Genomic DNA, 25251 nt, shown 5'->3' with positions numbered 1-25251 from the left:
TTTTGTACTGTCATTTATTGCTAGGGACAACTATTTTTTCAATCAGAACACTTGGCTATAAAACCCCTAACAAAAAATGTTAATTAAAATATGAGGTTTTCTACCCTTGGTAATTTTTCCTAGAGCATAAATGAAATATTACTTTCAGTTGTTCATTGACCAAATTTAAAAATGCTTTATTTACAGTATTTCGAACTTCATCAGCCTTGCTATTTTTTCTCTCACACTCTTGTATCTCTGTATTTCTATAATTTATGATGTTATTTTGGCCAGTGTTTGGACTGAAAAGGACACAAACTTAAATCTTTAAGAAATAAGCCATGGAAGATTCAGAGGAAAATGACATCCTGATTTTATTCATGTACAGATCCATCAGGAAGGTAATAATCCTTAACCCAGAAACATGGAATGTTTTGAGAAACAGGAACCATTTGGGCCCATCTAGTCTATCCATTCCCTTGCCTAACTGACCATAGCTTGTTTTTTTTTTTTTCAATTTTGTTGCCTTGTCTTCATAACAAGGGGCTTACATCTTTAGTGTACATTCCAGAATTAATTCTTCTGCTGGTTTTGAGCATTCAACCTTAACGGAGGAGTTTTATAGAAAAAAAACAGTGGAAGGAGGTCCATTTACCCGAAGAATCAGTTTAGAGATAAGTGGAATTGAAGGGAGCAAGGGCAAATGTTCTGAGTGTTTAACTGATCCGGCTGTTAAGTATGGAACATTCAACATTATATATTTAAGTGAATAAGAACTGACTTTAGAAGAAATGAATGTTTTACCAGAGGGCTGTTGTTTGTTCTAGGTAAAAGGGGTACTTTGCCTGCAACTTCAGTTACTTTTAAATTGCCTATTTGGAATTTAAATCTGAAAGTGCACTTCTGTAGACGAGAGATTAAAAATAAAAATAGTACTTAAAAGAAACCCAGTTTATTTAATTTTACCATGGATTATGTTGTAATCACACTTGCTGAACTGGTGTAAAAGGAATTTCTTTTTTTTTCCACCAACAAAATTATAACAGATGTAAAAGGTTTAGAAATTGGAGTCATACTGACTCCACTCCTTTTAGCTAGTTTTGAACAAGACAAAACTCTTAGAATTGTAATAGTTGACAGGAATGTGATTATTATGAATCATGAACAGTATGAGAAATTCAGTTTTGAGATATTATGTGGTGAAACGTTATGCAAAAATTGACTCTGAGTTTTGTAAAAACAATGTATAGTGACATAGATTGTTTGCTTACTGAATTCATTCATTGAATTAATGAAGTAATGAATGAAAGAATCCTAAAAAATGAAATGTTTAGGTTTCTCATCAGGAATCCCAGATTGCCTGTTGTATATGAGATTCTGAAGATTCATAGAAGTATCTTATGCCATTGTGCAGCCAAGGGTTCAAAGACAGAATCATTGGCAGTTATGGTAGCACAATTTTGGCTAGCAATAACAGGCCAGATTAAGCATTTAATTAAAGAGTCCTTGAGTTTATCAAGAGAATTACATGTTTTATTAGACTGAACAGTTTTCATTTTAATTATTTTTTGTATCCTCAGCCTCATCCTACTGGCCTGGGCACCAGTGACTCTACCAGACATCCTGCTACTCCCCTGGACTACTCCAGTGTGCATTCTAAGTGTGTCCTGGTGGCTTGGCCATCTGTGCTTCTTTCCGGGGGGGGGGGTTGTTTTATGTGTCCTACCCACTCCAATTCCCTGTCCTCATGCTACATTGGAGGGCAACTCCCTTTTTTGAACCAGGTCTCCCCCTTAGGGTGAGTGACTGAGTGCTGTCCCACACAGGGTGGGTATGCCCATCCCTCCCTGCCACTCCATAAGTTACCAAAGTCGCCAATCGAACCCGGATCACCTGGGTCATAGTCAGGAATTTATACCTCTTTGTTACTGGAGTGGTCTAGATTTAACAGTGTTTATTAGTAACATTGGACATAGTTCTCTTATCCACTGCTTTTTTAAACACCTTTTTTGAATTATCATTTGTGACATATACATCACATATAATGTTCTATACCATATCATTAAAGCAACATTACATAAATTGTTTAGCTCCTGCCTTCTGTTATACCTCATTCCTCCTCCAAAACCTTTTTTCTGCATATATTTGTTCCCACAATTTCTATTTTTTTTCTATTTAATTTACTCCTACCCCTTTCTAAGTTCCCACTTCCTGTTATTTTATTTCTGTTACAATATTCACTACTTCAATTATAATTGATTTAGACTTTGATTTCCGTTTTGTAGTAATTGCTTTGTTGGCAGTCACCGGAGTTGAACTTAACAAGGTCTTAGTATGGCTAGGCAATTCAGAGCCATAGTTTCATAGGAGGTTACTAGGCTAATGGCTCTATGGCTTTTAAGGCTTAGCCATATAAAAACCCATGTACCCTAATTGACTATAACTAGATGGTCAATGTTAGCAGAGTGATTCTGTGATCAGCATGAACTACCCCTGTCCATGAGGGACATAGGTGCCACCCCCAGAGTGAATTTGCAGTTACCCATCCAGTTATCAAGGTTATGCTTAAATAGGGTCATTGAGGAGCTCTGCATCACATGAAGTGGGAGCTTATTCCAGAGGAGTGGATATCTCTAGGATACATATCTGTTACTCCAACATGTTTTTTTAATGACACAGGCTAGGTTGAAATCCTAGGTTTGAGTGACTCTTGTCCCATTTGATTTGCAAATGTGCGGCATTTTCATTAGGGCAGAGTCAGATACTGCTCTGTGGGCCAGCCACAGGTCACCCCTCAGCAGCCTGTATGATACAGAGTACACTGACAGGGATTTCAGTCTTTTCATGTTAGTCACTTTTGGAGGCCCTGGATTCTCTTGGTTAGAAACCTCTGTGGTCTCTCCAGTTGCTGCAGATGTCTGGTAAGATACATACAAAAGGGAGCACTGTACTCGATTAGTGATCTGATAAGGGTCGAGTACAGTGGAGTTATAAACTCCTTAGTCTTGGATATGATGCCCTTATTTATGAGATGCACAATGTAGAGGCATTTTCTTGCTACTATGGACACATAGTGATCGAAGTTTAGATTGCTATTAATTTGTGTTCCCAAGTCTCACACCACTGCGTTTGAGCTTTAAGGGGTACTATCTATATCATAATTAGTAGGGGCTACTTCTTTGCCAGAGGGGATAATGAGGCATTTTTTTGCATTTAGTTTTAGTCTGTGACATTTACACCAATCATTTGTCTGCATCAGCCCCTTCTGTAATATGTTACATCACTGGGGACTCAATGACTACGCCAAGTTTGTAGTCATGTGTAAACTTGATAAGCCACAGGCCATCTACTTTTGCCTGGACCTCAGAGAAATAGATTCCAAACAGTAGAGGGCCCAGCACAGATCCTTGTGGTACCCCACTGGTAACTGGTCTACTTGTGGAGGTGAAATCCCCAACTTTGACAGTGTGCATTCTTGTCATTGAGCCTATTGGCTACCCATATAATGATGTGTGGGTTAATGCCCAGCCGGGAGAATTTCTCAATGATCCCAGAGTGGGAGATTGTGTCAAAAGCCTTAGCTAAATAAACATAGGTGGTATGTAGTGCTTTGCCCTAATGCAGGGTTTTGGTGACATTCTCAAAGATGTCCAATAGGTTTAATAAACAAGATCTACACTTGACAAAACCAAACTGGGTCAGGTCATGAGTTTGAAGGTTGCCTGTGTCATTATTGATAAGGTCCATGATGATTCTTTTCATGACCTTGCAGATAAGGCTAGTTAGGCTTATGGGTCGATAGTTTCCTGGGTCCGTTGATGGATCGATCCCCTTTGTGCAAGGGGATTACTGTTGCTGTTCCCCACTCTGCTGGAACAAAGCCAGTTCTTAATATAAGAGCAGAGCCCTTCTTAATATAAGATGGTTGGATATGAGTCCAAGTGCATGAAAAACAGGCTAGATTCAACAAGTCTGGCTCTAGTTTATGCTAATTAAGCAATATTTCATTGCAAAACAAGTGCAGGTAATAGGCAAGTCCAAACGGTAAAAACAGTCAAAAAGGCACAAATTAATGCAGTAAAAGAGTAAAATACAGATGAAGAAGTGCAGACCAAACTCAAAATAAGCTTAATTTATTTTTCTTAGCTTTGGATGGCTTTGATTCAAGCAGAAACACTCTGGACCTCTGACAAAGCATGCCAAATGCAGAACAGGTTTTAAACTAGTCTGATGTACCCCAACTCAAAGAAATCATTTCTTTGGGTACACTAATTTGCTTGTCCAGTTATTCCTGACAGAGTACTCTGTAGGGAATCTGCCAGCTCATTACACTCTGAAAGCATATGCCCCTAGGCACCTCTTTCTTCCCCATTACACTTCCAGTATTTGTCATCTATCTGAGGAAAAATTCTTTGGAGTCTGCTTGGGGTATAAAAGTACCTATGCAAACACTTCCAGGCAAAAATCCTAAATCCTGTAGATATTGTTGCATATTTGGGATCCATACATATGGTCTCCCGTTATTTCTTTGTGAATTGTTTATCTAATCTCTCTTCCTAATCTTTTCTGTCCTCTGGTTGATTCCTATAGTTATCATGCAATATTTTATATGCCCTACTAATTATTCCTTTTTTAACAGCAACATCTGTTCTTGATTCAATTAAAAACTCAATCAAATGAAAAAAAAGAAAAGCTCTAGGAATAAACTTGTGTAAGGGCACAAAAGTAGAACATTATGAAGGCAAAGCCCAACACAGGAAACATGGCATTATAAACTGTAAAAAGACTTTATTGATAAATAAAACGGTAAGCGTTTTCACAATCTTATGATTGCTTCTTCAGACCATATAATTCAAATCCATTCAAATCACTCTTATATAACAAGCAATTGACAACAATAATTCTGTATCCAATTAAAAAATCCAGTCAATTAAAATAGCTGATCATATATATTATACATTACTTTGTTTTTCCAAGTTATATTTTATTGCATTTTCAGATTTAAATGTTAACAACAATGACAAAAAATAATATACAATGAAAGAAAATGAAAAACATTATACAGACATTTAACATAAATCATCTATATCATCCTGTCATGACAGAAGTAAAAAAAACTGGTTATCTACTGTATAGTAAATGACATTAGCCAACACAATAAGACATTTATCTAAATAAACTGAGGTAATATAGACATAATATTAGGAAACAAAAGGTGACCAGTAGATAATATAAGAAGTACATTAAACCTTTGAACTCAACTATTTACAACTGTACAAATAGTGCCACTAATAGGTGAGATATAAACTTTTACTAATCATATGTTATTTTACAATTAATTATTCTGCTTAGAGATTTTATTTCAAAGTTATTAGAGAGAGGGTCTTCCATAACAAATAATGCGGGTAATTACATAGTTATAACATAGTTATTTATTATTCTAATATGTGGTCTAAGATATTTTTCCATATTTTTAGGAATTGTATTTGTTTCTTTTTATCATTAATCATGAGTTTGTGTGAGATTATGTAAGTGTGGGCCATATTCGTAAATTCTCCAGTTTAATTTAGATCTGTCTATCCAGTTTTGAGTAATATATAATTTGACTAGTTCAAATATGGGGATCAGAATTCTTAAATCTGATTTTAATAGCCGACCACATCCCAAAATATGCGGAATCCTTTCCAAAATGGGTTAATGTATGGTACGCTCATGTTTTAAAGACTAATATAAATCCTAAATCCATACCATTTATAAATGGATCTAACCTAAAAGATATAAAACTTCATGCCTCCATTAAACACAAAATCAAAACCTTTCAATCGCTTCTGTCAGACCTACAACTAAAAAGTCCTTTAACCCTATTACAGCCAATACACTTGAACCCAAATTTAAAAATAGGAAATGAAATGATCAACCTAGATCAATATCCACAAATCAAAGATCTTACAGTCTGGGATCGATACAGACTTAAAAACAGGTCATTAAAACATATCAAACATCATCTCAATCTTAATAACAGATACACAATAATATAGAGACAACTGGTGGAAAAGATATCTATCTTCAGAGACATCCCACAAGAAATAGAAAATGTAATAGCAAACACACATGCCTTAGTCAAGTTCTTAAAACTTCCCCAAAAAATGCTGTCAGCTGCATACAAGTTAAGCACCTCTATAAAATACCAGTCCACTTTTACATCGTCTCAATACTGGAAAGACAAGAATCCAGAAATAACTAATTACTACGATTACAGGCAGCAACAACTCAGTAACAAACAGATGGTAGAATAAGGAAACTGCTCGTACACCAGGACAGTATACTCAAAACGTTTAATGAAAAAACACGAACAATTGCAGGTTAAGCGCTTTCGACTGTACCCCAGTCTTCATCAGAACAATACAGTGAAAGAACTTGTGATATATATACACAAATTGCCAGTGCAATAATAGAATAATTAAAATAATTAGTGGAAAAACCGCCAAAATATTTAAAGAGACATGGTCATTCTCCATGTAAAATCTGTCCTATTCAAATGTATATAAAACAAAACCCTATTACCCTATGGGGTACAGTCGAAAGCGCTTAACCTGCAATTGTTTGTGTTTTTTCCATTAAACGGTTTGAGTATACTGTCCTGGTGTACGAGCAGAAATAACTAATGCTCAGCTCTCACAAGCATGGTTTAATACAAACAAATACTCTCCCAGTTAATGGTCAACAATAATGCCTATTACATGCCAGAACGACTAAATAAGTTTTTCCTGAATAACTCACCTTTTTGCCCCTTCTGGCCATCAAAAATAGCAGACTTATTACATATCCTCTGGTACTGCAAATTTACACATAACCTCTGGGACTCATTAAGAATTAAACTCAACAAAATGGGTTATGGGAAGTCTACATCATCCTGGGAATTTGCGAATCTACATGTTAACTCACTTGACGTACCCATATTATACATTACTTATATAGCTAAACAAATTAAAATACTATAAAAGTGCCATAAAAATTATTAATCACGTTGTTAACTTTCTTGCTTTTAAAGCTGGTTTCAGGAAACATATTCCTTGAGTCCTAACCCTCTGTGAGAAGCCAGAGACAAAATCCATCTTAACTCTCTTTGTCTGTTTCATTAATCAAATCAGTCAACTCAATCAGTGCAGGTCTTTCATTTAGGATTGTCCTGTCTCTTTCCCTTTGTGTATATTCTGATATCAGTCTCTGATAGGGAAGGCAATCACTAGCCTGCAATTGAAATGTCTTTTTGACCTCTTCCCATTCTATTACATTTTCCTTCTGCAGTTATTCATTCCCAACATGTTGATTCCTTTGTAAGTTTCCTCCACTAAATTCTAGCACACTCTTGCCTATTCTCTGTGCCCATAATTGCAGTAATCCCTATTGGCATAATCTCCTTTCTCCCCTCCCATGTTGGCTTAGTTCGTAGTATACTTTCTGCTACTTTAAGAATATGTGTCCAAAATCCCACTCTTTCCTATTTCTTGAATCACCCCTTACGTCTTCATCATCCATTTCCACTATGAATTGTAGCTTTCTGCTTGTGTTATGTACAACAGCCTTAACTGTGTAACTCTAAAATATCCCTTCAAATCAGGTAATCATAAACCTCCTTTCTCTACTGGGATGATCATCTTATCACACTTGACTCTTGCACTCTTCCTCTCTCAGATAAAATCCTTCAACTCTTTATTAACTACTATTCACAACCTCTCTGGTTGATAAAAATATTCCTGACCTGTGTATAAAGCAAAGAGACTAAATACATTTTTACTGCTTGTCTCTTGCTGTCCATATCCATGGGTAAGAGCTTTCAGTTTCTCATTTTGTTGCATTGTCTTTTATTTAGTCTCTTTCCACATAGCCGTAGCTGTCATAACAGAATCCTTTTTAATCCATATTCCTAAATCCATCCATCCATCCATCCATCCATCCATCCATCCATCCATCCATCCATCCATCCTCAACCCCTTTTCCTCTTTTGCACATGGGGTCAGCGTGCCACTTCCACAGTGACAATCATCTGGATCCAAGGTTTACACCACCAGGTGGCAAGCTCTGCTGTGATAGTTCATTTGCACCACTCATTCATGCACATACACTCACCTATGGCTAATTTAGTGTGTCCAGTCCACCTACGCATGTCTTTGGAATATGGGAGGAAACCAGAGCACCCAGAGGAAACCAATGTGACTGCAATGAAGACATGCAGACTCTGGACAGAAGGCACCCCAGCCAAGAATTGAACCAGAGAACCTTTTGCTGTGAGGAGACAGTGCTAACCGCTGTACCACCACAGCCACTCTCAATGCTTCATTTTAAAATGCTCCCATAAATATGGGTACTGCTGAACCAATACATGTGTGGGCACATAGTTTATAGCAATAGCCTTTGTTTTGTCTTCATTAATTTTATATCCTAAAAAAAAAACTAGAACTCCCTTAGAATGTTCCACAACACTGAGATATCCTTTTCTGGTTCTACCAGGTATAAAATAATATCATCTGCAAATAAAGCCAACTTTTCTGAATACCATACCAATTATATGCTTGAATTTCTGAGCCCCATGTTTTCTTTGTCATTGGTTCTAATTATAATGAAAATAACAATAGGGAGAGATGACACCCCTCACAACCTCCACTGCTCAGACACAACTTATCAGAGAGGAACCCTCCCACTTTGATTTTTGCCTCCAGTCTCTCATATATCCTTCCAATTAACCTTATTATTGATCAGAAAATGCAGATGCTTCCATTGTTCTATTCATAAAATCCCACCTTACTCTGTTGAATGCTTTCTGTGTATCAAGACCCAACAATAGTCGAGGTATTTTCTTTTATTCTGCTTCTCTCTGACTCATTATTGTTCTGTTAATGTTGTCAAATGTTTGTCTTCCCTCCACAAAACTGCAGTGATCTATATTTATCAATTTTGGCATCACCTTTTGCATTCTTTTTGCCATTATAGACATAAATATTTTATAATGTTGTTGTGTCTTTCGGCTTTTCCCAGTTAGGGGTCACCACAGCAGAACTCTGGTCCGCTAATGATTGGCAGTAGATTTTTACGTGCTGATTTGCCAGCCCTGATGCACAACCTTCAACGAAGGTATGCCCATTCACGCATGTCTCCACACAGAAGACGCTCTAGCTGAGAACTGAACAGGATGCCTTACTGTGAGGCGACAACGCTACCACAGCACCACCACCGCAGTTAGACCTAAATACTTTAAATACTTTATAATAATGGATTAAAATTAAAATGGGCCCATATGAAGCTGGATCTGATTGGTATTTACTGTCTCTAGGTATTACAGCTACCACATATTTTTTCAGGATGCTGGAGTCATCTTGGAAACATAAGAGAGAAAAAATGTAGTCCTCTGCTGCAACCTGATAGACAATCTAAAATATGTATTACTAAAGGAAAACTTTTCAGCATATTCAGTGCTCTCATATTTACTTGTTTCCACTTAAAATTTGTTATTCAATTAATCTATGGGTCTTAATCCAGACATTTACCTATGCAAAGGTAAGAGAAAATGTATCAGCTCTGCATATATTATGATCTGTGTTCTTTTTCATCCCATCCCTCACCTCAACAACTCAACTTTTCGTAATACTAAAAAAGAAGAAAATGAGGGATGAAGAAGAAAAAGGTATCTGTTTACTTCAGTAACATCATCACATACACCTAAAAATACTTTACTATAAAACTTGCTATTTATATTGTGAAAAGTTTCATACAAATACTATTAAAAAACAAAAATTGTTTTACTTAGAGTTTCCATTTTCCTTCCTCTTCCCCTCATTGTCAAGTATTAATGACATGGAGTGAAGCAAATGCTTTTCAGTTCCCTACAAGTTTAACAAAGTCAACAAAAGTCCACTCTTTCCACTTTTTCTTATACAGACATATTGCACAAATTCAATTGATAATTTGCAGTTTTGAAGCAATTTCCATGTTGCCGGCCCTCTTCTTATTCCTCTCTATTTCCCAGCTGCAGATTCTGGTTCAATTACAAGGTGCTCCCAATTCTTCTGGTCAACTCCTGTGCTTTTCTCTATCTCTCAATCATTTTCCTTTGGAACAGTGGAAAATGTTTCACTGACAATGTCCTTCTATGTGCTTTATTATCAGAAGAATGAGAAGCAGAATCCCCCTCTACTTGATAGCTCACTTTTTGCTGGACAAAGTTTTGTATTTCCTCCTTAGCTAGTTCTGCATCAAAAAAGACTTTGATCTTCCAGAAAAAAATATTCTGAAGACAGCTGGATACAACAGGGTGAATCCCATACTTGCCTTTTGACATTCCACAATTACTGAAATAAAGTTGTTTCTGTTCTGCCTGTTGTAGAGTGAATAATTATTTTCCACACTGCACTGTCTCCACCTACTTTGCCCTTTTGCCACAGTTATTTCAGGATCAAGTCTTTCTGTAGGGAGGTTTGCATCTTTACTAATATAGGGCTTGGCTACTTTCACATGGCAAGATTTGGAGCATACACACAGGATGCCCTTTCAATTAACAGTTACTCTTGTTGAGTACCAGTCCAGCTACTTATTTTTGCCTTCATAAAATTAATACAGTCTGTTATTCTAGTTTCTCTGGTACAGCAGAAAATCACAGATTTTTCCTATGTGCTCTGTCCTATAATTCTACCATTTTTTTGAAACATCTCTTCTTGAGCAGTCTCACATTCAGCCAGCCTTTTCTTCATTTTGACCTCTGATTTGTGCAGTATCAGCTCATCTGAATATCTGTTTAAAGCTTCTTCCATTTTTCCAGCCTTTTGTTGTTTGAGTTGTTATGCTCCTTCAGTGTTTTGTTTATCTTAATCAGTTCTGAGCATGTTGACTTATTTTTTCGTCTAGATTACTGGAAGTCGTGTCTTGCATCAAAGCTGGAGCATAAACTGCTTTTTGCTGAACAGCTGCAGGGTTCTTCTCAGACAGTGCTTTCTCTTCACCCTTTCTAGTTTTTTTCAGGTTGTCTTAGTTTCTTCTTTACTGACATCCAGGCAGAGTACTTACTAGCCAGTAACTGAATTTAGTAAAAGTGATATAATTCTTGGCCCTTGTGTTTTAGTTTCTTTTTTCACACTGGGTGAGCTGAAGCTAAGCTGCTGATCAGAGTGCTGCCATTTTGGAAAGTTCCAATAGTTCTCAAATACACTGTTATTCTTGAAGAAGACAATTTAGATTTGGTCAGAACCTATCTTCACTGGTTTACTGCTGTACCTCTGGAGTTAATATAGATTTAATTTGTACAATGTAAAAAAAAAAAACAAAAAACATTTTGGATAGCATGTTTTATGCTCGGCCATGATATTTTCCACTTTGGTCCATGTAGTGGTGATGGGCATATGACAATATATTTATAACAGTATAGGAAGAAGAGAAAGTTTTTACCACTGAAAATGACAAGAAATGTGAGGCATAGCTTAGATTTATTGGTGATATTTTTATTTTCTGAAATTTCTACAGACTGATTTAAGGAATTCATTATTTTTTTAATGGACTGATCACTTAGTTAAGATTTGAAATGGAGATTGGTGAATAACAAGTGCGGCAGTGTGCAAGTGTAAACAAGGAATTTGTTCATTAAGTTGCACAGGAACCAAATCAGAGGTAATATGTAAGTGGATTTCAGTATTGCGCATCTGATGCATAATAAGATAGGTATTCTAAAAAGTCAATTTAATCGCATCTCCAAAAACTGTTTTTCTTTTGAAATGCTGGAAGATTTTTTTTTTAAAGAAAAAGGGTACCCTAACAAATTAATTGAGAAAACTTTTTAGAAGTACTGCATGACTGTAATAAGTATGCTTCAGTCCCTGAAATAGAATTTAGTCAGAGAAAAACAGAGTCTATCTGTAGTGAAATATTTGTATGGGTCACATTTACTAGTAACAGCAGAGAAAATAAGTTGCCATCTTCAAGCATTGGAATGTATTAAGGATTCAAGAGGCTCTTTCAAATACTATTAAAGAATCACCTAGATTTGTTGAAGGAAAGCAATTAATATTAAAGGAACACTGGGAAGAAGTCAGGTAGGCAACAAAATATTCCTACTAAGAAATCTTCAGGCACTTATTCCTGTTTAGTGTGTAGAGAATGTAAGTTTATTTCTAACAGCCTCTATGTGAATAAGTTATACATGTGGAGGGCGTTAGGTACAGTAGACAGATACCATGCTGTTTATTATGCACTATGCCAGAGTTATGATTCATTTATATAAGGAGAACCAACAGAAAATTGAAAGAAAAGATTGCAGAGAATGTTAGGACTGGTAAAACAGGTGATAATAAAAATGTTCTGGGCAAACACAGTCAACAATGCCAAGGTTTTGAAAGGATTTCAATTTTTGTTCTTGGCAAAATATACTGGGGCCTCAGAGAAGGCAATTTAGAAGCTCTAAGTTTTGAACTGATTTGGCAGTTTAGATTCAATGCTTTTAGAGAGCCTACATTTAATTTGATGTTTCTAAAGCTTAAACTATTGCAATACTAATTTTGTGACTAATTTTTGTTAGTTACTTGACTACTGGCACAGGTATTTAATCAACTGAGTTTGAATTAATAGTAGTGTCTGATGAAGGAGACTTGTTTCTTTTGAACATTCTTGGTGGTTTGGGCTATATGAATATCAGATTTCAGGTTACTGTCAATTCTGACTCCAAGTGGTTTAGTGTGGGTTGTTGGGATGATTATTGCTTTATTTTTAGAGAAAATGTTATAAGAATGGTACAGTGAGGGGACTTTTGTTGGGCTGAAGAGAAGTAGTTTTGTTTTGTTGGGATTAAGAATGAGGTGGGAGTTAATGAACCATGTTTCAACAGATAGAAAGGAGTCTAGGGTTATGTTGTGGAGGTGTTTTAGTGTAGGAGCTGTACATATTAACGTGAAGTTGTCAGCATATTGTACAACCAAGGTATTTGGTGCAGAGGCAGAGATCTGGTTAGAAAATAGACAGGATAGTAATGGCCCAAGGATGGAGCCTTGAGGAACCCCTAAGGCAGCTGGAAGAAGAGGAGAAAGTTGGTGTTGTCATTGGACTGCCTGCTGTGAACCTGATAGGTAGCTTTGGAACCATGTGACAGTGGAAGAACTAAGGTTTAGAGTGGAGAGAATATTGATAAGTGTATTGTGGTTTACCATATCAAAGGCTTTGGATACGTCCAAAAATATAGTAGATACGAATCGTTCACTGTTTCTATAGTGGTTAATTGTGTTAGTAATGGACATTAGTTCTGTGTTGGTGCTGTGAAAAGGTCAGAAACCTTGTTGGGTGTTTCATAGTAGTTTGTTTTTGAGAAGGTAATCCATTAGTTGGGTATGGACAACTTTCTCTAAGATTTTTAGATAAGGAGGGTAGGATGGCAACTGGGCCATAATTAGTGAGTTCAGTGGAGTTACCTCCCTTGTGTAGTGGTAGAAGATGGGAGATTTTCCAGATAACAAGTACCTTGCTCTCTGATATTGATCTATTATGAGTATGGTTACAGTATAGGCAATTGCATCAGTTGCTAACTGTAGGAATTCTGAGGGTAAGCAATCAGTGGCCAGGGTGGTTGGTTTGAGTTTTTGAAGAAGTTTTGTAATAGATTTGATAGATACTTTGTGTAAGGTAAAGTGGAAGGTGTTATTCTGGAAGTTGGTGGTATGTTGGGTTGCTGAGGGTGGCATGTTTGGTAGCTTGATTTATAATCACCTCTTCACTCATGACATACATGTGAGGAACTATGAGTTTTGTACATATTATTTTGTGATGCTGCTTGAAATCTAAGTTTGTTTTATGAAAACCTGTTCACGCTGCATTGCCATACATGTTTTTCTGGTAAAGACACAAATATGAATATCAATGATGTCCTGGAAAACCAGTAAGGATACAGTCACACTTGGAAATCATGGATATGTGGTGAGTTAAATGCACACATTTTTCCTGATTATTTCTAAACCCTGGTTTTACAATTTCCATTGGAATCTTTGCTAACATCATTGGCTTAAGCAAGGGCAAAACAGAATCAAAATCTTCCTGTTCTCTTTGAATAGGTAAGTACTAGGCTAGCTGTCTTTGTGGACCATTTTAAGCTTAGCCAGCTTCCCTTTTTATGCTCAGAATAACCTATCCCATTGGGTTATAGATTGGCCTTACCCATCTCATGGTCAGTAATTATATATTACCCCTAATAGAATAACTGGGATAATACCATAGATAATTTGAGGGGACCTGTGCATGGGATAAAACATTTACGAGCTGCTTCTGTCCTGGGGTAAATTTTTTGTTTCCCATCCATAGGTGTAAGATGTTCTCCAGTGGATGAACTGTGTTTTAATATGGATACGGAGTCTGTTCCAGAGCAGCAGTATCCGCTGCAAGATATGCATGTCCCTGCAAAACATTCTGATGATGTTGCAGAAAAGGTATGGATCCCTAGACCATGTATTTCTGATGCCATTTGACTTGCTGATATGCAGTAAATTTATCAGTAAGCTTTTGGAGGATGCCTTGTTTGCCAGACATGGTGCATTTCTTAAAGTCTGTAGTAGTAGTATAGTGGCAGAACTTTAAGTGGGTCAATATAGAAGATGTTGTTTAGGCCTTGTATTCTTTTAGTAAAGTATTTGTGTGGGTATTCTATTTGTTGCATGTCTCTGGACAAATACACGCTAAAGGGGGCATTATATTCAATGACTAGCTTGGGCAAAACACACCCTAGATCTAGACACAATCTCTTTCTTTATAAATAGTGCAAAATAGGCCAAAAGTTGGGTCACTGCCCATAAAGGTTCCCAAATCCCAATCATCTGGGTCAGCTCTTAGGGTCATATTGTCAATGTGGTAGTTTCTTGGGGTAGATGACTTCACGAAGGATACAATAATACATTGTTGGCATTTAATTTTAGTCCACAATTTTGCCACCAGTTATTTATGTGGGGGAAACCTACCTGGATGATGGCCAAGTCATTTGGGGATTCAATGACTGTCCCTAGCTTGCTATCATCTGCAAACTTTCTCAGCCAGAGCCTTTGGTATTGAATTTACTTCAGAAAAGTAGATACCAAACAGGAGAGGTCCCAGCACAGAACCCTGGGTAACTCCACTGGTGACTGATCTATTTGTGGAGCTGACTTCCCCTATTTTGATTACCTGCAGCCTATCAATGAACCATTTAGAAATCCATTGGATAATATAGGGGATTATTCCCAGTTTATTTAGCTTTTCTACAATGCCTGAGTGGGAATTGTGTCAAAAGCTTTGGCAAGGTCGTGATATGCAGTGTGTTCCATTTGCCTTTATTCATTGCTTTGGTGAACTTTAAAAAAAAATCTACCAGATTGAGTAAGCATGACCTACCCTTGATAAATCCAAACTGAGATGGGTCCAGTGTTTGGAGGATTCCTATGTCCCGATTGATTAATTTTGTGACAAGTCTTTTCATGGCTCCTTATGAAGGGAAATGACTGCAGCTGTTCCCCATTAAGTTGGTACAAAGCCTGCACGTATGTGCATAATATGTATGTGTTTAGTCATCAGCATTGACCTTAGTTTCATTTAATGAATTCAAATAAGTAATACCTCACTGTTAGGGGCAACACTGAAACAACTACTCATTTATATAGCATCCAAGTAACAGTCAGTTTAGAGTATTAAAGTTTAAATACATGAAATATACAGGCTCAGCAGAATCTCATTACTTTTTCATCATAATACATATTTTTTATTTCCTCAAATCAAGATTAGCAGTAGAAATGCACTTTGATATTGCAGACAGTCATGTCTTTTGTTAAACAGAAGGTATTTGATTCCTGAATTTCCAAATTTTTGTTAAATTTTGTTTCTTTGAAAGTAGCCAATGTAATAGTGGAATTGCCTTTTCCCTATAGCAGAGTGGGATCCGTATGGATCACCGAACGGCAACATAATCGAAACTGATTCGGCTGGGCATACTTGCGCGAAAGTGCTTTTCACCAAAAGGCACTTTCACGTAAGTATGCCTGTTGCAGAGATTGCACAACAGTGGGGATAAGGAAAAATTCCCTTTTCCCCGCTGTAGTGCGACCTCGGAGTGAGAATATTTAAGTAGGGGGTGTGGGGGGTGCAGGGGGGCTTGCCCCCCTGCAAAAACATAAAAGTAATGTTTTATTTCCAGACAGACTTGGAATACTGAAACAGGTAACTGCAAAAACAGGAATGCAGGCAAGAGGGCTTGAGGCACCACACAGTAGTAGTTTCCAAAGTTTACTCTTCAGACTTTGCTTCAAACAAACGATAAAAATAATTAAAAGCAGTAACCATGAAGCACTTTTCATCTCACCCCTTAGTGAGACTTCATCAGACAGTTGCAACAAGAATGTTTCAAACAGTATATACAAGTTCAAACCACATCAACTTCCTCCAAGCAAAAGGCAAACCTGCCCCCAAGGTAAGCAGGAATGAACAATTAACCCATTGTATGCTTCTTTAAAAAGCCTACAATGCCTGAGTGGGAATTGTTTCAAAAACTTTGGCAAGGTCGAGATATGCAGTGTGTTCCATTTGCGTTTATTCATTGCTTTGGTGAACTTTAAAAAAAATCTACCAGATTGAGTAAGCATGACCTGCCCTTGACAAATCCAAACTGAGATGGGTCCAGTGTTTGGAGGATTCCTATGTCCCGAATGATTAATTTTGTGACAAGTCTTTTCATGGCTCCATATGAAGGGAAATGACTGCAGCTGTTCCCCATTAAGTTGGTACAAAGCCTGCACTTATGTGCATAATATGTATGTGTTTAGCCATCAGCATTGACCTTAGTTTCATTTAATGAATTCAAATAAGTAATACCTCACTGTTAGGGGCAACACTGAAACAACTACTCATTTATATACCATCCAAGTAACAGTCGGTTTAGAGTATTAAAGTTTAAATACATGAAATATACAGGCTCAGCAGAATCTCATTACTTTTTCATCATAATACATATTTTTTATTTCCCCAAATCAAGATTAGCAGTAGAAATGCACTTTGATATTGCAGAGACAGTCATGTCTTTTGTTAAACAGAAGGTATTTGATTCCTGAATTTCCAAATTTTTGATAAAATTTGTTTCTTTGAAAGTAGCCAGTGTAATAGTGGAATTGCTTTTTCCCTATAGCAGAGTAGGATCCGTATGGATCACCGAACGGCAACATAATCGAAACAGATTCGGCTGGGCATACTTGCGCGAAAGTGCTTTTCACCGAAAGGCACTTTCACGTAAGTATACCTGTTGCGGAGATTGCACAACAGTGGGGATAAGGAAAAATTCCCTTTTCCTCGCTGTAGTACGACCTCGGAGTGAGAATATTTAAGTAGGGGGTGTGGGGGTGCAGGGGGGCTTGCCCCCCTGCAAAAACATAAAAGTAATGTTTTATTTCTACTTTTTAAACACACTTTAATGAAAGTGCTTTTTCGGTGAAAACGCTTTTGTTAAAGTGTGTTAGGGGATTGTGGATTCAGACTATTGAACTTTCGTTCAATAGTCCTAGATCCAGCAGAGTACCCTTAGAGATAATTATAATAAATGTGGGAGGTGGTGCTTGTTTGCCCTCTGCTAAAAAAAAAAAAACAAAAAAAAAATAATGCTGCTGCTTAGTGATACCTTTGGCAGATTGTCAGACCATGGATTGATGACACAAACCTAATTACACTCGCCTTCTACCCTCCTTTCAAGTATCTGGCTTCTATCTCCTGCCCACTGTTAATGAAACTGATATATAACTGGAATGACTTACTGTGGAATGTTGTAGCAATTTTGCAATCCTCTCATCATTTCTGTCGCTTGTCCTAGTGTAAAACTGCACAACATTTAGATAATGATGTTATATGTACAGCATTCCACCTACTCAACTTTCTATTCATTTTAGTGGTGCACAGACTCTCATAAGCTTTGCTGGATTTTCATTGTCAGTAAAAGCTTTAGAGGGTAATCTTGGATGCATCTGTGATTTCTGTATCAGATGTTCGAGGGGGGTTTAGTAATAATTAAGCTGCTTATTGGTATGCACAATATTTCTCAGCTTGGGCCAATAAAAATTTCACTTTTACAGTGGGTAAAGCTGGAAGGAGACCTGCAAGGGTGGACCTCACTCTTCTTTGTGCCCTTTTGTAGCCTTCTTGCTATGGTGGCAAAAAGGTAACAAAGCAAGTACAAAGAGAATGCCTCTATGATTATGTGTGGCAGTTGTATATCAATGACGGGAGTGCATACAGGCCAAAATGGCTTGGGGAAGAGGGTTGCAACTTCTTGGCAGCTTAAGCACTTTTCATTTGTTTAAATGTTTTTCTAAAATCTCACTTTATGTTAAAGTGTATGTAAGTCTAAGTAACAAACCTTTGGGGTTGGATGTAATCTCCTACTCTAATACAACACCAAGTTATATAGTTTTTCCATGCAAAAGGTGTGATGCTTTTGCATTGTATTTTATTGATAAGGATAGCCTCCTAAAATTTTTCATGAAGCTAAAAGTCCCTACCATGACATCATAAAAGATTAACCTAACAGTTCCATTCTACCTAAATTAATGTTGCAATGACTGTAATTCCATACGTTATGCATCAGAAGGCGTTTCCTATTTCCAAGAAAATCAAGGTGCTAACAAGGTCTTACAAATGTAACACTTTAAACTGAAAATTAGCAAATATAATGAAAGAGTTATAAAACCGTAATGTAAGACACTACTCTTTAAAGAATCCCGCTAATTTTGTTTACCCAGAATGCTTTACAGTTGTATGCAGATCGATGCCCATTATCTGTCATGACATCATTTTTGTTGGTTTAGTTATAGAAAAAAATGAGTAAACAATGAAACTAAAAAATGAAAAGGCACACTTTCTGCAATCGTTATTTGTTGCAAAATCACTTGCAACTTTAACATGAGAAGAATAAAAAATTAGTTATAAAATAAAGATACTCCAGAAAGCGACTAATACAATTTAAGGAGATGAAGGGGATTGAAGGTTTTAAATAGAACTGTTTGTCTAAATTGAACTGACATTTTTTTCGTGTGTAAGTCTAGTAAATTCCTTAGAAAAATGTGGTTTTAACAAGCTAAGGGAGATGTGAATTTTAAGAAACTGATACCTTTAAGGAAGATGCTTACTGAATTCAGAAAGGTATAAAGTGGATAAAAAGCAGGTCTTGATAGGTGATAGTAACACCCAGCTCCATTACACCTAACACAGGCTTGCATACCAAAACCAAATATTCTTATTTCTAACAACCCTGCATTCTGGGGCAGTAGCAGTAGTATGAAAAGTCATCTTAAATAAAAATGTGCAGTTCATGGTACATTATATGCACTGAAGTTGGTCAGATTTACTCCTGGAGTAATGCCTATGTCCCTTATAGACAGAGGCAGTCTGTAAAAATAGTCAAAAAACAAGCTTGCTGACCCTTGTTATACATCCCATATGGATAGAAAATTGAGTACAGTTTTGGGTAAAACTGTCTAGGCTTGTAAGGGCCCTAGAACCTTTTGCCAAGTAATCTCCTACGAACCTATAAATGTGGAGTCACCAAATGCTGTAGTTCCTGCTTAAGCATATGCAAACTGGCGAGCATAAAACAGAGCATTGCTTTTTACCACAGAGAAACGGAAACTGAATGAGTAGTATTCATAAATGCATGATGGTGTACTGCATGCGCAAATAGGTGAATGAAGTTGTTTCACCGTTATTGATTCAGCAACCCCTGTGACATTTATAACTATCATTGCTGTTCCTGTGTTTCCAGAATTACATATTTGTGTCTCGTATTTAAGGTGACCCAACTTTGTGTAATTATTATATAATTATTGTGTCAGAATGTTTTGTAGTAATAATAATGATGTAACTCAGACTGTTAAGTGCCAACACCATTCTTCCACTTTGGTGGAGAAATCTGTCGGCAGGGCATACAGTCAGAAAAACGTAAAACATTATTCTTTACAAATACTGAATGCCACAGATACAGGTATAGTCAAAACTGGGAAGAGATAGTTTAAACTGCACACAAAGGTAAATGCAGTTGAAGCCAGGTGAAACATCTAAGCCATTGCAAAAAACTGGGTAATGTGTTGATAGCCATGTTGTACCTTCTTTTTATTTTTCATGATAAACTTTTTTATCTATTGCTCCTAAAAGGTTCTGTTTTTATTGTCTTAGTGATGGCTTGCACCCGGAGCCCATAGAGGAATGTGATCAAGAACAAGAGACACCTTTAGAAACTCCGGTCAGCGAAAATGGTAAGTCATCTGTGTGTGTGTGTGTGTGTGTGTGTGTGTGTGTGTGTGTGTGTGAGAGTGTATGTGTGTGTGTGTGTGTGTGTGTGTGTGTGTGTGTGTGTGTGTGTGTGTGTGTGTGTGTGTGTGTGTGTGTGTGTGTGTGTGTGTTTGTTTGTAAAACAGTTTTTGTCTAGGTTTCATAAAACTGGAAAGGAGTAGATACATACATAAGTGTCACTAGAGAACAGCTATGGTAGGTCAATATAGCACAGTAAGCAAACATTTTTATAGCAGGTTAACCTTGGCTATAAATCACAAAATATTTGCTTGCTTAGTGGGTTACACTGGATGTGGATGACTCTGAACCAAAGCTCCTGGTTTATTTTGTACATGCATGTGTACCCATATGAGTCTATCAATAAAAGTTGAAATAGATTATTGCCAACACTCAAAGCCCCCCCCCCCCCAAATATGCCACTGCACCTACAGATGAATGTACAGTAAAAGTAAAGGAAAAGTTTTTTTTTCCTAGTACGGTAAGACCCCTGCACCGCCACGCCTTCTGCTATTTATGTATATCTATTAAGAGGTCACAAAACAGTAGAGGAAGGAAAAAAACTGCTTATACACAACTATCACATGATCTCACACTAAGCAGACTTCCAGATGTTCAATGAAGTATGAAAAAAGAACCCGATTCATGTTTTGATGAAAGAAATGTTTTAATATACTTGTAACCACCTATATATAGGTTGCGTAATTGTACATATGCCTACATATGTTGACAGGCTTCTTTGTTACGGTTTTGCCTAATTGTTCATATGTGCCTACAGCACATGCACACATGTTTTGTAGATGTATGTATGTATATATGTATATTTATATGAGAGTTCTTAGACTGATCAAAATTGGGTTTAGTTGACAGGAAAGTTAACTTTTTGTGTAATATTTCTGTAATACTAGAATACTAGAACTGGGAATATGTCTTTTCCCTAGTGTAATATGATCTCAGGGTTGGTATATATATAATTTGCATGCAGGGGGAGGGACACAGGAGGCTTACCCCATGATAAAACATTTTTTTTATTATTTGGCCTTGAATCTTGTGCACTGTGATGTTGTTTTTTTTCTGATTATTTTTTGGTGACATTTGAATGCTGAACACGTATGATGTTCATTAATTTTACTGCATTTATGCAAATATATATATATATATATATATATATATATATATATATATATATATATATATATATATACACACACACACACACACACACACACATAGTGGCTATAAAAAGTTTATACACACTTGTTAAAATGCCATGTTTTTGTGATATAAAAAATGAGACCACAATAAATCATTTCAAAACTTTTCCCACTTTTAATGTGACCTATAACTTGTACAATTCAATTGAAAAACAAACAAATCTATTAGGGGAAAACATGAAAAATACAAAACGTATAATATACTGATTGCATAAGTGTGCACACCCTTAAACTAATACTTTCTTGTGTGTGCACACCCTTAAATTAGTACTTTGTTGAAGCAGCTTTTTATTTAATTACAGCATTCAGTCTTCTTGGACACACACCTGCTATCAATTAAAGAAACTCTGATTAACCCCAAATAAAGTTCAGCTGTCCTAGAAGGATTTTCCTGACATTTACTCAGTTGCCTGCTACAACAAAAGCCATGAAAAAAGCATCAAAGGGATCTCATTGTTGAAAGGAATCAGTCAGGAGAAGGGTACAAAAAAATGTCCACATCATTGGATATACTATGGAACACAGTGAAGACAGTCATCAAAAAGTGGAGAAAATATGGGACAACAGTGACGTTGCAAAGAACTGGATGTCCCTCCAAAATTAATGAAAAGGCAAGATAAAAACTCGTCAGGAAGGCTTCCAAGATACCTATAACAACACTGAAGGATCTGCAGGAATTTCTGGCAAGTGCTGGTTGTGTACTACATGTGATAACAATCTCCTGTATTATCCATATGTCTGGACTATGGGGTAGGGTTGCAAGATGGAAGACTTTTCTTACACAGAAAAACATCCAGGCCTGGCTATAATTTGCAAAACAATACATCAAGTCTCCCAAAAGCATGTGGGAAAATGTGTTATAGTCTGATGAGACCAAGGCTGAACATTTTGACTACAACTCCAAAAGGTACGTTCAGTTCAAAAACAACACTCTGGATCACCAAAAGAACACCATCCCCGCAGTGAAGCATGGTGGTGGCAGTATCATGCTTTGGAGTTTCTTTTCTTCAGCTGGAACTGGGGCTTTAGTCAAGGTGGAGGGAGCTATGAACAGTTCCAAATACCAGTCACTTTTGGCCCAAAACCTTCAGGCATCTGCTAGAAAGCTGAAGATGAAGAGGAATTTCACCTTTCAACATGACAGTGACCCCAAGCATACAGCCAAATCAACAAAAGAATGGCATCACCAGAAGAAAATTAAAGTTTTGGAATGGCCCAGCCAGAGCTTAGACCTAAATCCAATAGAAAATGTGTGGGTGACCTGAAAAGGGTTGTACACAAGAGATGCCCTCGTAATCTGACAGATTCGGAGCGCTTTTGCAAGGAAGAGTGGGCAAATATTGTCAAGTCAAGATGTGCCATGCTGATAGACTCCTGCCCAAGAAGACTGGATGCTGTAATTAAATCAAAAGGTGCTTCAACACTACATCTATCCACTAACCTAACCCTTTAAGGGTGTGCACACTTATGCAACCAGCATATTGTACATTTTTTTGTTATATTTTTCCCCGAACAGATTTGTTTGTTTTTCAATTGAATTGTACATGTTATAGGTCACATTAAAGGTGGGAAAAGTTTTGAAATGATTTATTGTGGTCTCATTTTTTGACATCACAAAAACCTGGCATTTTAACAGGGGTGTGTAAACTTTTTATATCCACTGTACATATACATATATATGGATCTACTGTTATTTCCCAAACTGCCGCTTCATCAAATGACAAAACATCAAGACGAGGTTGCCAAAAAGTTAATTTTATGAACACCCCGATCACTGTAATTTAACACTGGGAAACTGACCACTTGGCCACCATGGTGAACTTCGCCTTTTTCTACACTATAGTGTGATCTCAGAGTTGGAATATTTAGTTAGGGGGAGCTTTGGGGTTGAAGATTTGCTTTGGTTTCATTTTAAAGCATTGGTGGCCAAGTGGTTAGTTTCCTGGAGTTAAATTAAGATGATCTGGGTGTTCTTAAAATTAATTTTAATACAACCTCGCCTCGATGTTTTGTCATTTGATGACATGGCCATTTGGGAAATAGAAGTAGATCCGTATATATTTATAAATATAATTCTTCAGATAATGACTTGTCAAAATCATCTTTGAGTGCCACTATACAGTTTTACATCCTTTACTTTTTAATCTATGCATTTATCTAGCTTTGCTTTAAAATGTTAATAATTCATGCACTCTTGATATTCTCTGCCAATTTTTTGTTTTGCTATCTCTCTTGTACTTTGTTTTTTTTTTTGTAACATGATCATACTGCATGTTAAGGATACACTTATTGACAGTGTTGTGAAGTGTAACAGATTTTTTTGTTACATATTTTCTTTAAGACTTCATAAGTGATAATGGACTTTTCCTTAATTTTTTTATTTGACAATGTTTAAAGATCAATTTGAAAGAAGAAAGCATTATCAACAAACACCACAGATATCGCATTAGAAAACATCAAAACCTTGGAGCATAGACTGCTCACCAAGCTTGAATATATTATTAGAACATATCAACACTTCAGAACATAGACACCTCATTAAACTGGAAAATAATGATGGCACTTATATATGAAGTCACTCACTTTATTACAGGCCAGTTAATTATGATTCTCTAGAATTTGTTGCTGTTTTACTCCGAGACAAATAATAAAGATCCCAAATAGTTTCTCCTCTGAGGAGGGTAGCCCATACAATACTTCTTTCCTTAACATTTGCCTCACATGACTGAAGACAATGACACCCCATGATCCCTGTAATGAAACTGCATAACAAAACCATGGCATTTTCTTGTTCAAAAACTGGTATCTCTGTACCCTCCCACTTATATTTCATCTCCTTTGGACAATTTCTCTTATCATCTAGTCCATCAGCTCCTAGCTTATTTCACAGTTTTTGTAATCACCTTTTATCTAATAACATTAATAAGGTTAATAGTACTAGATAATTAGGCAAGGCCATATCTAGTTTAATTCCAAAAAGCATAGAACTGGATCGAGGTTACTATCTCTCTGAAAGACTTTGTTTACCAACTGCTATATTCTGTTTAAATCTTTGCAGTTTTGGACAGTTTTATTTATGAGACCACATCTCCAGCACACCTTATTAACTCCTAGAAACATTTTACTCTTGGTCCAGAGTATAAAAATACCAGTGAATATATTTTTAGCAAAATATCTCGAGTTTTCTAGATTTTGTGGAATTTTTAATCAATTTGCAGAGTCTCTCTCTAACATTTCCCTCTTAATCTTAATGTCATTGACAAAAAAAAAAAAAAACCCAAAACCACAAAATTCTCCGACGGAGGTGGAGAAAACACTACCGAGGTAGTGGAATCTGGCAGTCACTCACAAATGCTGATAAAAAATACGTGAATGTCACAAAAAATACGAACTGGAGCAATAAAAAAATCCTTGCAGATAATACACTCGACAAAGACTCCATACTGTTCTCACCGTTTTATTACAAGTATTACCCAGGTTTCGTCCGTCTCCACGGACTTCATCAGATTACATAAACTGTAAAATACACCCTGCTTATATACCTTAGATCAATCAAATAATTACATCAATTAATTAAATTAATCAATCAATTAAATCCTGGGCGTACGCCTTTCATTTAAAAACACAGAACCTATGTATGTATTATATGTATAGCACGAAATAAAGTTAAATTTTAATTTTAAATTTCATTGGACGTTAGCTTATAGTAAATTTAAACAATCCAGTTGCCACAATATATAAACTATAACAA

The 25251-nt window shown here is 36.6% G+C and overlaps 1 protein-coding gene across 1 annotated transcript in view; it reads left to right on the top strand.

Annotated features, from left to right (window-relative positions):
- Positions 1-25251, top strand: part of LOC122808355 (SLIT-ROBO Rho GTPase-activating protein 3-like) — an 881720-nt gene that overhangs the window by 717490 nt on the left and 138979 nt on the right. The window contains exon 18 of the mRNA XM_044079321.1: positions 20173-20252. Within this exon, the coding sequence (XP_043935256.1) occupies positions 20173-20252 (80 nt within the window). The remainder of the gene's footprint in view (positions 1-20172; positions 20253-25251) is intronic.

The sequence above is a fragment of the Protopterus annectens genome, chromosome 8.part0 (genome assembly GCF_019279795.1).
Source record: "Protopterus annectens isolate FY-2018-M chromosome 8.part0, PAN1.0, whole genome shotgun sequence".
Taxonomy (NCBI): domain Eukaryota; kingdom Metazoa; phylum Chordata; order Ceratodontiformes; family Protopteridae; genus Protopterus; species Protopterus annectens.
The sequence above is the reverse complement of the archived record's forward strand: the minus strand, read 5'-3'. Positions and strand labels throughout refer to the sequence as shown.